The sequence below is a fragment of the Tenrec ecaudatus genome, chromosome 5, assembly GCF_050624435.1.
Source record: "Tenrec ecaudatus isolate mTenEca1 chromosome 5, mTenEca1.hap1, whole genome shotgun sequence".
Taxonomy (NCBI): Eukaryota; Metazoa; Chordata; class Mammalia; order Afrosoricida; family Tenrecidae; genus Tenrec; species Tenrec ecaudatus.
The window spans coordinates 148,155,928-148,170,352 of record NC_134534.1 but is presented as its reverse complement, the minus strand read 5'-3'; the positions used below and the strand labels follow the sequence as shown (position 1 = coordinate 148,170,352).

The 14,425-nt window shown below is 47.3% G+C and overlaps 1 protein-coding gene across 1 annotated transcript in view; it reads left to right on the top strand.

The window, feature by feature from the left end:
* The window catches only part of TAMM41 (TAM41 mitochondrial translocator assembly and maintenance homolog), a 60,322-nt gene that overhangs the window by 27,822 nt on the left and 18,075 nt on the right, over positions 1 to 14,425 (top strand). The window contains exon 5 of the mRNA XM_075550036.1: positions 10,358 to 10,503. Coding sequence (XP_075406151.1) covers positions 10,358 to 10,503 — 146 coding nt within the window. The remainder of the gene's footprint in view (positions 1 to 10,357; positions 10,504 to 14,425) is intronic.

Sequence of the window (14,425 nt, the reverse complement as noted above, 5' to 3'; positions counted from 1 at the left end):
AAGTCTGGTTCCTCTTTCCCTGTGGTGGTAGAGACAGTACCCTCCCATTGGGTGGGTTACAGAAGGATTTTGATCCATGCAGGTAGGTGCCTCTCCTCGATATGAGACCTGCCCCAGGCAGTGGTGTTTACAGGTTATATTTATCCTTGGCACCTCCTTCCTCAGCTCTGTCCTGCCTTTGCTAGTCTTCAGAGAACCTGGCAAACTTAAAAAACTCCAGTGCTTTTCCTGTAGCACACCACCCCTCTAAAAAACAACAAACCCACTGCCCTCAGCCACGTCTGGCTCATAACCGCCCATTGCGTGTTTCCAAGGTGGTAAATCTTTACAGAAGCAGGAAGCTTCATCTTTGAACCACCAACCTTGTCTTAGCAGCCTAGTGCCAAGAGCCTCCAGCTCCTGAATATTCCCAGCTTCAGAGTACCTACCCATAGCATGTTCTGCTGATGAACTGACATTTATTTTCCACCTGTTTCCACTTGGGAGACAACATGCTCCCTATCCTGAGAAGCATTTCTCCCTAAAGCACACACCAGAGAAACCAGTGTGTCCCACATCGGTGAGCAAGCTCCTGCCGGTAATGACTTGCAGAGGCAAGATCTGTATTGGCAGTGGGAATAACTTCTCACTCGGATGTGGCCTTCACAGACCCGTTGTCCCTGGGGCCAGTGTTTATGGCTTCTTTATTGTGAATGATGGGTAAGAAAAGAGTCGGAGGGTGAGAACCTGCCACACTGGGGAAGAGAAAGCTCCCTCCTCCTTAGCTTATAGTCAGTATTTCAGGAAAAGGAAAACCGAGTTAACTTAAAAGAGTCACCTTGAACTTTGTTATGCAAGCACAAACTATTAAAATGCCTACTTTTAGGTAATGATCCCGGTATAACATTAAGTGAATCAGAATCCCATGCGCTATGAAGAACTGAGGATCCAGTTTTTGCTCTCAGGAACTTTTTTCATGTTAATAAATACACACAATCATAGTGAGTCGGTAGTAGAGTTAATAAATCCACCATGGGAAAAGGACAAGGCGTTTGAAAGAACCTGGATTGTTCAGGGAAGAATGAGTAGCTGAGGGCAACGCGTCTAGGGTCGTGGCAGGGAAGCCAGCACATTACGGTGCGCCAGTAGACCTGGTGTGGTAACTTCTGTGTTCTCTGGTGTTGATGTTGCACCCTTGCCCCATGTTGCAGATGAGAAAACGGAGGCCCAGACGTGTTCTCATGTGTGTCGCTCATCTGCGCAGTGGCGCGGCTGGAACGTGAGCCCGTGCTCTCACGCATTCACCTCTACTTGTGGAGAAGAGCTGTCCCCAGGGCCAGCTTAGTTAGGGCAGGACAACCAGGAGCCAAAGAGTGTTTAAGTTATTGCAAGAGTTACTGTTGTGGAGAGATACATTTTCCCAGCACTGTGTCGGAGGGAGGGAAGAGGCTGCATTCATTTTGGCAAATAGTTGCTGCAGTCTCCTTTGTGGGCACTCAGATGAAGGAACTAACTATGCAGGCCTGGTCCCTGCCCTGTGGGGCTTTCATTCCGCCGAGAAGCAGTAGACTCATGAAGGTAGGGCAGGAAGATGAACGTAGCTTTCTTGAGGGTGACCCGAGAGGCTTCCTAGTGTGTGACTTTGGGGCAGAGCCCCACCTGGTGAGAAGGACTCGCAAAGGAGTTGGAGAAAGCAGTCCCGGCAGGATTGCTGAGGAGTCAGGCTGTTGCCACCGTGGTTTCTTCAGCTTCCCAGAATGCTGCCCCAGCACAGACAAATGCGATTGGACAGACAGACAGGTGAATCTGTGTGGAAGATAATGATAACCTGGCAGGAGGATACTTAGCATGAAAAAGTCCTCAATTAAACCCTTAATGAGTTTAATTGCTCGAGATTCCCTTCCAATCATTGACAGTGTTCATGCACCCTATTTTGTGGCTCGACACCCCACGTCCCCCATCATCGCATATCACTTTATGGAGCATAAAGTGGCAGCGTAGTGAAGTGTTTCAAAGTCGTGTCTCTGCAGTCAGGCAACCTGGATTCAAATCCTAGCTGTACCTCCTGGTCTGGTTTTGGGAAATTTCCTCATTTCGTGGTGATTCAATTTCTTCACCTCTAAAGTGAGCTTTTATACAGATTGCATTAGCTCAAATATATAAAGTCCTCAGTAAAGTACTTAGCACGATAAATGTTAGCCGTTATTATTTTAGAGACATGTTGGCTGTGTCATCTAGCCACTTGATATCATCGCCTGCAACGCTGTGCCCGGTTGATAGATGGAGCATGATTGCTGGTTTATTTATTGCTGCTATTATGTATTATTTCCTGGGATCAGGGCACCATTATTTGCTCATTCGGTGATTGATGTACACTTAGGTTAGCTAGATTCATCCCTTTTATTAATGTGAATCACTTTTTATTGACACTAACTTCCTTGACTGTGTTCTATGAAGCGGAGTTATGTTATCAGGCATAAGAATGAGAAAACAAATACTGCATCTCAACATTAGAATCACTAGAACAGGTGGGTTGAAACGGACTCCCCAGTACCTTGGCCCTTTTAGGCTCTTGAGGAATGAAGAGCACCTTCCAGAGGAAGGATCGTCTTCTTTCAATGGCGTGTTACAGGAACACAGACTTAGCTGCTTCTAGGGAGAAGACAAAAGCAGCGGGAGAGTTGAACAATCCTTGGGGAGGGGTGGGATTAGAAACGGGTGCTTTCTCTCTCAAGTGTGAGTAACCTCCCATTTCCGAGTCCCAGTTAAATACATTTTCTCTGGAGAGAACACTAATAAGATCTACTCCATCAGTTTCCCATCTGAAACCTAACCTTGGATGGTTTGCAAATGGGGGGTAAGTATTTCAGGTATGTAGAAGCATGAGGCTCTGCTGGAATCTGAGCTGAAACTCCTTGTACTCACAGTCCTTGCTAATTCTGAGAATGCCACACTCCTGAAGGGATGATTGATGTTATCATTCACAGTCCGTAACAGCGCTTACTCTGCACGAGGTGCTGCCCTAAGTGTTTTAAATGTGCAAGGAGACTTTTCTTTCTGTTTTTCCAGAAACTTTCTTCAGCCGTGGTATAAAGTAATTTAATCCTTGAAATTTGAACTGGTTACTCTTATTGCTCCCATTTTACATTTGAGGATACTAAAGAACAGAGAAGTTAAGCAACTTGCCTTGGGTCATAGCTTGTAAGTTCTCAGCTAGGACTTGAGCCCCTGCTCTCAGCCCTCACTGTTTTATGAACGATCCAAGGTGGTGGCTGTCATCCAGTTCCTACCTGGAACGCTCTTCTCTCGGGGCTGCAGGGCTTAGTCTGGCCCTTCTCTGCCTCTGTTCTGGCTCATCAGTGTTCTCCCTACTCTCTTGTCACGTTTCACTTTCTCCACTGCTCTTTCCACCAGCTGACACACTGCACACTCCATTTGCCTATTGGTCGTTCATCCTGAGTATTTGTTGTACCCCAGGAAGGGGCATCACAGAGATGTTTGTCTTGTCCTGTTCACTCTATCCCCAGTACTTCCAACGGTACTTGACACACGCTAAGTTCTCAATAAGTGCAAGTACCGGGGCCTACACGAGCCAATGTCACAGTGAACCGGCTTCCTCCCTACCTGTCCCACCCGTGCCCGTCCATTCAGTGTTCTCCAAAAAGGAGCAGTTCACATTTGTATCCTGAGTCCTTCAGCCACTTGTCTCCGTCACGTTCCCCACACTTGATCTAGTGCAGCGTGGCATCTCCTCAGCAGCCATTGTTGTTGGCCGTGTAGGTTTTCCTGAGACTTTGAGGACTGGTGGACACAGTGGGGCATTAGGCTGCCTCATAGGAATATTATCTTTGGTCTCTTAAACTGTCGTTTTGTTCACATTCAATTGATGAAGTTAGACCCTTTAACTCACACCAGATACAAAATTAACTCAGCATTTTAGATCGTAGATCTAAATAGAAGCACTCATGATGCTGCTCTTAGTTATTAGGAAAATGCCTATCAGAACCACAGAGACATACCCACTTGCATGGCTCTAAGAAGAGAGACAGATAACAAATGTTGGTGAAAAAGTGGAGAAATTGGAACTGTCATGTATAAAACATGGGGACGGAAAGTGATACCGCCACTTTGGAGGGCAGGCTCAGTGCCTCAGACAGACATCTGAAACACAGAATTAGCAACTCTGCTAGTGGGTGTACCCAGGAAAGATGAAGACATATGTCCACCCCCAAAATAACTATGAATGTTCATAATATTATTCATAGTAGTTGAAAAGTGCTAACAACCCAAATGCCCATCAAGTGCTGGATGAATATATGACGTTGGCATGGAATATTTATTGGGCCATCAAAAGCAATGATGTCCATGCTACAACATGGACAGACCGTGAAAACATGATTCCAGGCTCACAAAAGACCACATATTGGATGGTTCCATTAGTATGAAATGCCAAAATAGACAAATCTGTAGACCGAAGGTTAATTACTGTTTGCCTGGATTGAAGAGAGGAAGATAGGGCGTGGCTACTAGTGGGCATGGGTATTCATTTGGGGGCACCAAAAATGTTCTAGAATTAGTTTGAGGTGATAGTTGCACAACCCTGTAAATGTAGTTTGAAAAACATTGAATTGTGCGATAAAAATCAAATGAACCGTCAGGTGTGTTCAGTATAGCTCAATAAAACTGCTAAAAAAGTCATTTTACCATAGCAGCAGCCTCCTGTTTGGACTGCTGTTCATTAAACACTGCCACCAGTAAGTGCTTTTCTTCTGGAACTTATATTAGAATTAATCTGTCGTCCAAGGAAGCAACAAGTGATCTAAAATCGATGGTGAGGAGGGTGCAGGATGCCTGGTAGGGCTTGATCAAGGGCAGTGTGACCAAGAGGAATTACTGAAACCCAAATGAGAGCCAAACAGGATAGTGGGACAAGAGGAAAGTCAAAGGAAATAGAGGAAAGGACTAGGAGGCAAATGGCATTTGTAGAGGTCTAACTACAGGCATGTCCATATGTACATATATATAAGGATAGGGAAATAGACCTATGTACATAGATTTATATGTTAAGTATTAAGCTAACAGACAGACATTGGGCCTTGGTTCAAGTACTCCCTCAACACGAGAACACTTTGTTCTAATAACCTGGCATTCCATGATGCTCACCTTCCCAACATGACCGCTGAAAATAAAATGGGTGCATTAGCAAATGTGGTGGAGAAAGCTGATGGTGCCCCACTATCAAAAGATGCAGCGTCTGGGGTCTCAGAGGCTTGAAGATAAACAGGTAGCCTCACCTGCCACAAAGCCTCTGATTGGTCTCCTTCCGTCACCACTGTGGTATAGGGCAGTCCTCTGGCGTGGGCAGCCAAGAGTCAAAACCATCAGGACAGGCATAAAACCGAAGTCAGCTGTCGTATTTCCCCAAATCCTGTGTTTTATTACAAACATCTCTCCAGAGATACGAAAAATTGATTTTTATGATCAGATGACTGGTTCATGCTTTGTCCAAGCTTTATTCGTTTTGTTCTGGAGACGCTGGTAATGAGCCCGTTTGCTTGCCGCTCCCTACGGCTGCACTGCTTCAGCTGCACAACAGTCCGATTCGCAGACAGGTGTGGGTGTGCCTTCCCTGCGCAGGACGTGGAGTGGGCTTCAGAGATGAGCCAGACCCAGACCTCATTCTCAGAGAGGCCAGGTCCTTGACCACCGCAGTCGCTTCTTGGGGGCAGGGTTTGGGCTACTTACTTTTTCCATTTGGCTGAAATACCAGCCCTCCTCTCCGAAGTTACTGGTTAAAATTGATGAGTGTGTTCTTTGTGGCACCTAGGGAAGGCGTGGACTAGCACAGCTGTTCAGAACCCATCAGTCATCCACACACACCTCTGACTGTCAGGGTTTGGTGATATTTCACCCCTAGGGCAGTTTGCAGAGAGGCTTCAGAGATTAAGATCCTCAATCTGTAGGCCGCAGACCACGCCTGAGAGTTCGCACAGTGGAAAGCTAGCCAAGTGCTCCCATGTGCTCCCCCGTATTAAATGCTGGACGTAACGCCCCAGCATGACAGAAATGGAGAGCAGTTACCACATAGAGTCAAACTGCGATTGTTGGCGGTCACGTTCATTCTGACTCACGGCAACCCTGCAGGACAAAGTAGAACTGTCCCCAGAGGGGTTTCTAGGCTGGAATCTTTATGGGCATCAACTGCCAGGTCTTCTCCCACGGAGCGGCTGGTGGGTTTGAAATGCTGACCTTTTGGTTCACAGCCCACCCTGTGACCATGGCACGACCAGGGCCCTCTAGAGAACACTAGCTACTGTAAGTGTCTCTGGCTTGATCCAGGGAGACAGTTGAATGATGAGCAAATTAAGCTTGCCCCTCAACCTCCTCATCTGTGAAATCATTGGTCTTAGAAGAAGTTGACCCCAATGCTCCATAGAAGCGAGGATGGTGCTTGGACACAGCACCAGGGAAGGGCAGCTCCCACAAGGGACATTGTATTTGATGAAATAAAAGGTCAGTAAAAACAAGGGAAGTTCTCAGTGAGATAGACTGATGGAGTGGCTACAAGAATGGACTCCAAGGTTCTAAAAATCCTGAAGATTATTCAGGACTGGGCTGCATTTCAATCTGTTATACATGGGATCTCCATGAGGCAGACCCAACAAACAGCACCTACTAAGAGGGCTTTGCTAGAATTAAATGAGATTGCAAATTTGGTGTATCGAAAGGAGCCCATAGTAGGTGTGCATTTTACTAGAAGAGGGAAAACCAAACCATTTTTATGTAGTTTCTTTGTCATTGTTTTCTAGTGTATTTTTGTGAGAGTTATTCTCTTGTGCCCTGGCTTCTTTCGGGGTGTTATTGTATGATCAGGCCCCGCCTTGCCTGTGCTGGGTGACAGTGAGTCGCAGTGGTTGGCACTGCTGCGTGCCAGGGGCCCGGGCTCCTGCACTCGGGCAGCCATCCCACCGGTGCTGGACCGCTGAGTCACTTGCAGTGATGAGTAGTACATTCCCTCCCCCCAAACCAGCCAGTCTGTGTGTTACCAAGGCAGTTCTTTCTCCCGGCGGCCTCACTTATCCTGAAGAAGAGCTGTTTCCCTGCGATTTCTTGGCTGTAATATTTATGGAAGTAGATTTCCAGATCTTTCTTCGGTGGTGGTGCTACTGGATAAAATCAAACCATTAGGTTCGTAACCCAGCACAAGCCATTGACCACCCGGGAACCTGCGGCAGTCCCTTACTTGTACAGGCTGCTTCATCTGTGCCTCCATTGTCTAGTGTGCTAAATGGAAATAAATGTCTGTCTGGGAGAAAGGGGCGCTGTGTGGCTCAGGGAAGCAATGTAGGCAGGCACTTGGGGCAGGGCTTGGCACTTGTGAGCGCTCCTTTTAAGTAAGCATAACTTTTTAAGCCCTGTTTTGGCTTCTCTTCAAACTTGATGCAAGCTGGGGTTCCGTGACGGCTTTTAGAGGTTTCCGGCATCACCGACTGTGTGAAGGGCCGATTTCCCTGCTCTCTCACTAGCACACACAAGTTCCTCCATATTTAACAGCTTGGCATGACCTGACTCGCTTTTGCTCACTCCCCTTAACATTCAGACCTCATCTGCCCAAAGCTGCGATTCCTGGAGGCTATGTATGAATCCATTTTTCTTTAGCCCGAGGTCCCTAAATGGTGTCCCACCAGATTGAAATGTAAGCTGGTTCTTTGAAATTCAAAAGCCCTGTGTATTTTCTTCCTACTGCTACTGCAGCAGACTGTCCATTTCTTCACCCCCCCTCCCCCCCCCCTGTAAAGCAAGCCAATACTTAGCTGTAGGAAAATCTCTTTCCCATGAAACCTCCCTCCTCCATAGAAAAAAAATGGTCAGGGTGACGATGTGGTCTGGTTTTCCCAGTTTGTACTTGTTACCCTGGTGTCGTTAGTCACAGTGCCGTTCACACTCAAAAGTGGCCAAGTTTGTGATGGAAATACCACATTGGTTAAGGATGGAGCCACACAGGGTAGAGCTGTCAATAAGTTGTATACCTGCAAACAGCTGGATGATAGCTATGTGTACAACAAGGGAGTAGCAGCTGAGGCTGTTTATGTACAACCAAGTACCTCAAGGGATTTGTTGTGGGGGCTTTGGGGATTTTTATTGTTTATTGTTTTGGGGTGGTGGTGGTTTAGGATCATGATTTTATGAGGCATTTCAGTTATATTATATTTAGTGTTTCGGTTCTACCTCCGAATTCTTTAAAAGCTTACAAGTAGCCTCCAAAGTCGCTAGTCACGTGTCGCAACAAAGGAGAGAGAGCCAGGGGGGGAGAGCGATGGAATGGGTAGCTAATGACCCCCATGAACAACAGCCTCCTTTGTCAGGAGACCAGAATTGAATGGTGCCCAGCCACTACCTCTGAGCATTTTCATCAAAAACTCTGGGCAAGAATCCTGATCAAAAGGGGGGAAATGCAGAACAGAATTTCAAAAACTCGTTGACTCTCAAACTTTTCTGGAGCCACAAGCCTGGAAGATCCCCTGAAACTATTGCCCCAAGATAGCCATTAAACCTTAAACCAGAAAGAATGCCCTTTGAAAGCTTCTTAAACCCAAACAAAGGTATACCTTAACTAATGAAAGATATCTATCTACCTTGAGCCTATGCTCTTGTAAGAACTCTCTGTCGGAATCAAAAGGAGCTCTGATGGCTTCCAAAAGCTTAGGTTGGCTAAGCTGAAAGTTAGGGGTCCAAACTCACCAGCTGCTCCTAAGGGGAAAGACAAGAGGAAAGGGTCCACTCTCAGGGACCCTGCAGCACAGGTGGGCATCTTCCACTTGTAAAAGTCACTCTTTGTTCAGGAACCCTCAGGCTACTGTGAGTTGGATGACTTGATAGGGCAGTGGGTTGGGTTGGGTTTTTATGTGGGATCAGAGTGACAGCAGCACACCCATGGGACATTTAGATAGGAACCTAAGAGGACAGTGAGTGTATGTTAACGAGTGAGGAGCAACTCTGAAAAGAGGGTGAGATGTTTGCTCAACTGGAGGAATGCAGCCCATGCCACTGAGGTGCGCATGTAGAAATGTTGGTTTGGTGTCTTGTCTTGCTATGTGTATTCTCAGCAGTGAGAGAGAGAGAGAGAGAGAGAGAGAGAGAGAGAGAGAGAGAGAGAGAGAGAGAGAGAGAGAGAGAGAGAGTGTGTGTGTGTGTGTGTGTGTGTTTTAAGTGATCTAGTTTGAATGATAAATTATCTTGTCATCTAGTCACAGGGAGGATCCCTGGTGGCGTAGTGGTTATGCATTGGGCTGCTAACCACAAAGTCAGTAGTTTGAAACCACCAGCCACGCCGAGGAAGAAAGACAGGGCTTTCTACTCCCGTTAGAGTTACGGTCTCGGAAGCCCACAGGAGCAATTTTACCCTCTCACCTTCAGGGTCACAGTGAGTCACTCGACGTGGTGGCAGGGAGTTTGAGTCCTATGGGCTCCCTTACAAGCTACTGCCTCACTACGTGCTCCGTCACAACTGGCCTGAGCAGCCATATCTTGGTTTCCATCCATATTCCAGCAAATGTTTCCACCATTTTACTTTCATCAAGCCTAACTGCGGAGTTCTCCAGACGGTGCAGCCACTGTTGAGTCGGCATTGACTCAGTAGGCAGTCACTCATGTTTACCCATTGATCACTCTCTTCTCCCAGAATAGCTTGCTGGTACCAGTCTGTCAGTGGCCTTCTCTCGTGTTTTCAAAGTTGCTCTTTGTCTTTCAAGTAAATAAGTGACTATGGTAGATTATAAAGTGATACATAGATATATTTTGCACATCACCGCATGTGCAGCATTCTTCATTTCTCAACACTTGCGATTTTTAAAGTAATATCTTTCAAACTTCATCTTTGAAAGTAAACCTCTTTTTTGTTAGGACTGTCGACACTCACTGCTTTTGCCATTATCCAACAGAAAAGTTAATCCTGTTCATAAAGACACCACCCCCCCCAAGCCCCCTGCAAGCAGCTCAGAGCTGCGTGGACAGTAGTAGGGACTAGCGTCCGTGAATGACTCCTGCCCCACGGTTGGTTGCACACAGAGTTTTGTTCATCAAATGAAAGCTGATCAATATGGAAGCTTCTGTGTTGGACCAAGAAACACCAGCCAGCAACAAGCCCTGGCTTCTGGGTGATGATAACCTTTTGTAGCTAAGTAACTATTTTAACTTCAGCTGTGTGGCATCTACAAACCCACCCTTTCCCCCAAACAAGTCCCTTCCCTCCTGGGATAATGTGCACAGGGCTTTGAGGAAAAAGAAATGTTTGGGAAAGGACCCTGCTGGCCGACTGGTGTAGAGTCTGCACGTGGATTCTCACGGGAAGATGTGTTTTTCTGTTTGTTTTAACTAGGCGACTTTCGGATGGTGGTTGGCGAGGATAAGACAAAAGTGTTGAATATTGTGAAGCCCAACATAGTTCACTTTCGTTGGCTGTATGGCAGCATACTGCAGGAGAACCCCCAAGTGGTGTATAAAATGCATCACGGCAGACTAGAGGTAAACTACGTGGATACTAACGTGCACTCTTCCCAAAGCGGGATCTCCTTTCAGGGGAAAAGAGAAGGGCAAGGCAGGGCGGATAGCGTGGTAACGTTTATAAGAAGGTAAGTCAGAAAATAGTGTCGCGAGGATTCCAGTTCGCGTGCACACACACGATGTGTTCTAAACTAAACATGTTTAAACATGTCTCTGCCATCAGTTGAAGGCTAGACACGTTCTCTCAGTAATCTACTTGTCTTGGTCTCATTAGTGGGACTTCAGAACAGAAGGTCGATGCAGACAGTGGCTGCTGAGGGGACCTGATGGACCAGTGTGGTTCAAGGGAGAGGTCGGCTCAGATTATGGCAGCGGTTTGGGGGATTCTTCAGGAGTAACCTTCATAGATTTTTCTCAGAGAACACAGGGCAAGCGTGGGGCTTGTAATGAAATAGTTTCAAGAAAACTACATAAGTGAAAGAAAGACCAGTAATTTATTTCTGTCACAATACATCTGCTCATTCTTCAAAGCTAGTCAAGGGCTGCACTACCCTGTTTCCCCCAAAATAAGACAGTGTCTTATATTAATTTTTGTTCCCAAAGATGCACTAGGTCTTATTTTCAGGGGATGTCTTATTTTTCCATGAAGAAAAATACGGTACACATTTATTGTGTATCTCGCACTTCCTGTCTGCTCCGGCTGCGCTGAGGCCAACAGTGAGCTGTGCAGCAGCGCCCACCACTATGGTCCAGAGTCCAGAGTTACGGTAGCTTTGGGGGCCTTATTTTCGGGGAGGTCTTATTTGGGGGGATGCCTTCTATTTCAGCGAGAGGGAAAACTGTAAGTAGGTCTTACTTTCGGGGGAACAGGGTACTTACCCAATCCACCCTACAGCCCTGGGCTTGCCCCTCCAGTTCTTTTTGTTCCCAACACAGAAGGAACCATGATTTGAGTCCCTCGGGGATGCACCTGCTGTGTGTGTGAATTGTTCATTGAAGAGCCTCAAATTCTTTGGGGAAAGGTTAGAGAGAGGGAACCCTGCCTTCAGAAGTGAGTACACCTCCGGGAAGGCTGTGTTGAGACACAGTAGCTTCACATTATGATATTTTTGTTTAATAAAGGTTTCTGTGGTTCTGTAATGATACTTTTTGACTTATCCTTGTCTGTACAAAAAGGGAGGGTTGTATGTATGCCCCTCTATAACATGCTAAATGGCAGTACAAGAAGCTAACTCTGCCTTTGAGGAAGGGAACTGGAGGGGGCCCATCAAAAATGGGTGAAACAGACCCTCAGATGATCTTCTTTCCAGCGTGGGCTGTTTTCTTGGGAGAGCCCACGTGCCAGCATCTATCTCTATGTCAGTATTTCTCCAGACAGACAACTCCTCCAGGCTAGAGGGCAGGAAGAAAGAGCAGGCCTCGCTGCCAACTCCCGAGAAGCTGAGTAAGAGCAAAGGCTGGGAAATTCATTGAACCAGGAAAAACAGTGTACCCACATACCTCACCCGAGCTTATAGAAACCTACTTGGTTTCTAATCCGTTTCTTTTCCCGGCAAAACTCACAAAAACAAGATTAATGAACTGAACCTTGATCCCCAGCCTTGCAGCTGCTCTTGAGGCTGTAGCTGGGACCCATCACCTCCCTCCTTTACCACCCATTCTAGATTCCCCTCACCTTAGCCAGCACTTCTGCTGGTCTAGGTGAGGTGGCCTGAGCCTCATCTCTAAGGCATCTCAGATCCTGGTCACCATGCTCATGTGATGCTGTGGCTACTGCCCTAGCCTCTTCCCCTGCAGAATGGGGTGAGGGTGTACTGCTAAGAAAGGTGTGCAGCAGTGCTACATCCCTATGAGCAGGGTCAGTCACTCGCCAGTAGGTTGACTCCTTTCCATGTCTGATGGTCTCTGGCATGGGATTCTAAAGTGACTGAATGGCAGGCATCGCTTAAACCCTAAGGAAATGCCTACTCTGTCCCCTGGTGAAAACATTCCTTCTCTGGAAACTAGAACCTAAAGTTGCAGGCATGGGAAATATTCCAAGTGAGTCCTGGAAGTGCTAATGAGTAAGGGTGCTTTCCCTCCTACCCCTTGGTTCTTAAACCCAAAGGTATTCTCCCCTTTGGGAACACAGTGCCATAGAATGTCAGTAACGTAGGCCAGAGCCCCTCTCCTTGAGGGTGATAGCCCGTCTTCACACAGCATCTTCTCCAAGCAGGGCCCTCAGCTGTTCGTACAAGGCTCTGTCGCAGAAGTTCTCAACAACAACCGTGTTGGCACTTGAGACCAGATCCCCCTTTGCTGTGGGAGGGCTGGCTTCTGCATATGTACTACCCCCCACCCATTAGATGGCCAGTAGCAATCTCCCCACTCAACTTCTAACAACCTAGAATGTCTCCAGGCATTACCAAATGGCCCACGGGGGGCAAAAATTGTCCCTTTTGAGAACCACTGCTCTACAGGCCAGCAGTTTGGAACAGTGGTGCCATGGTCCCGTGACTCTTGATACACCTCTCTGCTCTGAAGTGGGCCCCATATATGATGTGTGCAACGCACAGGTCAGTGAGCCAGCCCTTCTCTAAGCCCTTGTACAGTGGTGCTGGCTAAGAAAGGCAAACCCTACTCAATACGGATCACTTCCAAATTACTGTAACAAGGACACAATTCAATCCCAACAACCTCCAGGCCAGGCACAAAGGATCCTCTTTGTAACCATCAGCATGAACTGGCTGCCAGGGCAGCAGTATGGAGATTGTGGGGTCTAGACTTCCTGATTATGCAGCCCCTGTATGCCCTCTGGTCTTGCCCATGTCCAATCCTGGTGTGCCTCTTCTATCAAACAGTGAATTGCTATCCAGCCTCTGATAGAGCCCAGTGCATGATGGGAGTTATACTGCATGGCCATTTGTGGTCCCATTAGCATCTCTCCCTCCACCAGGGCCCAACACTCACTCGGCAGACGATTTTCACAGCACTGCACGTCATGGCCTTGCTCCAGAACCCACCCTAAGTTCCACCAGGACTGCTTCCGCCTCTGCATATCCCTCTAGTCCCCTGGACTCTGCAAGATCCAGTAGTCCACGCGCAAGGCTGCTTACACAGTGCTGACTCTGTTGCAGTGCTTCCCTGCTCTGTGACGTGCCTCTTGCAAAACCGAAATCCTTCTGTACGCTTGGTACATGAGTGTGAGCATTACTGCTCGTGGTAGAAAATGCTGCCTTCTGAGGTAAGGAGAACAGTCAGGCTTTCTGCATCTTTTTCACTGGTGAGAGCTGTGAGACACAGTCACTTTACCCTGGCTTTGGAAGGCTGTCCCAGCAGGTTCCAGGCTACTCAGCCCCTAGAAACATCACTGACGTGGGAAAACTTCATAGAATTCATCTCCTACCTTCCAAGAGTCCATGTGTCTTTCCAAGGCCTCCATTTTACTTGGCCTTGTTGTCCACCAGGTGACAGGAACAATGTGCTTGATACAGTGGACCAATGTGATACTATACAGAATGCCCAACTAGTCCAATTTCTCTCGAAGCCAGGGTTAGCATAACCCTGTGGTAAGATCGTAAGAGAGACTGTTACTTGCCCCCCCCATGAACGTGAACCCCTCTTCCTTCTTACTAGGAATAGAAAGGGTGCATTCGCCTGGTCTGAGGCTCCATCATACATTCGCTCTAACACATTCACCACATCTGGCACAAGAGATGCAGTTGGGGCTACCGCTCCACCCTAATCTTCCAGGACTCATTTGGCTTTTCTAAGGGCCAGGCTGGTAAGTTTACTGGAAATATGAAACCATCTCCCCTACAGTCTCTAGGTCTCTGGTCACACTCATCTCCGCCTTTCCTCCTAGACTCGAATGCTCTTTTCTTTACTCTTGGCCCGAGAGCCAGAGTGGCACCGTCAGAGGTTTCCCACACTGACAGGTTCGTAATCCCATTTTAGTGTTGGC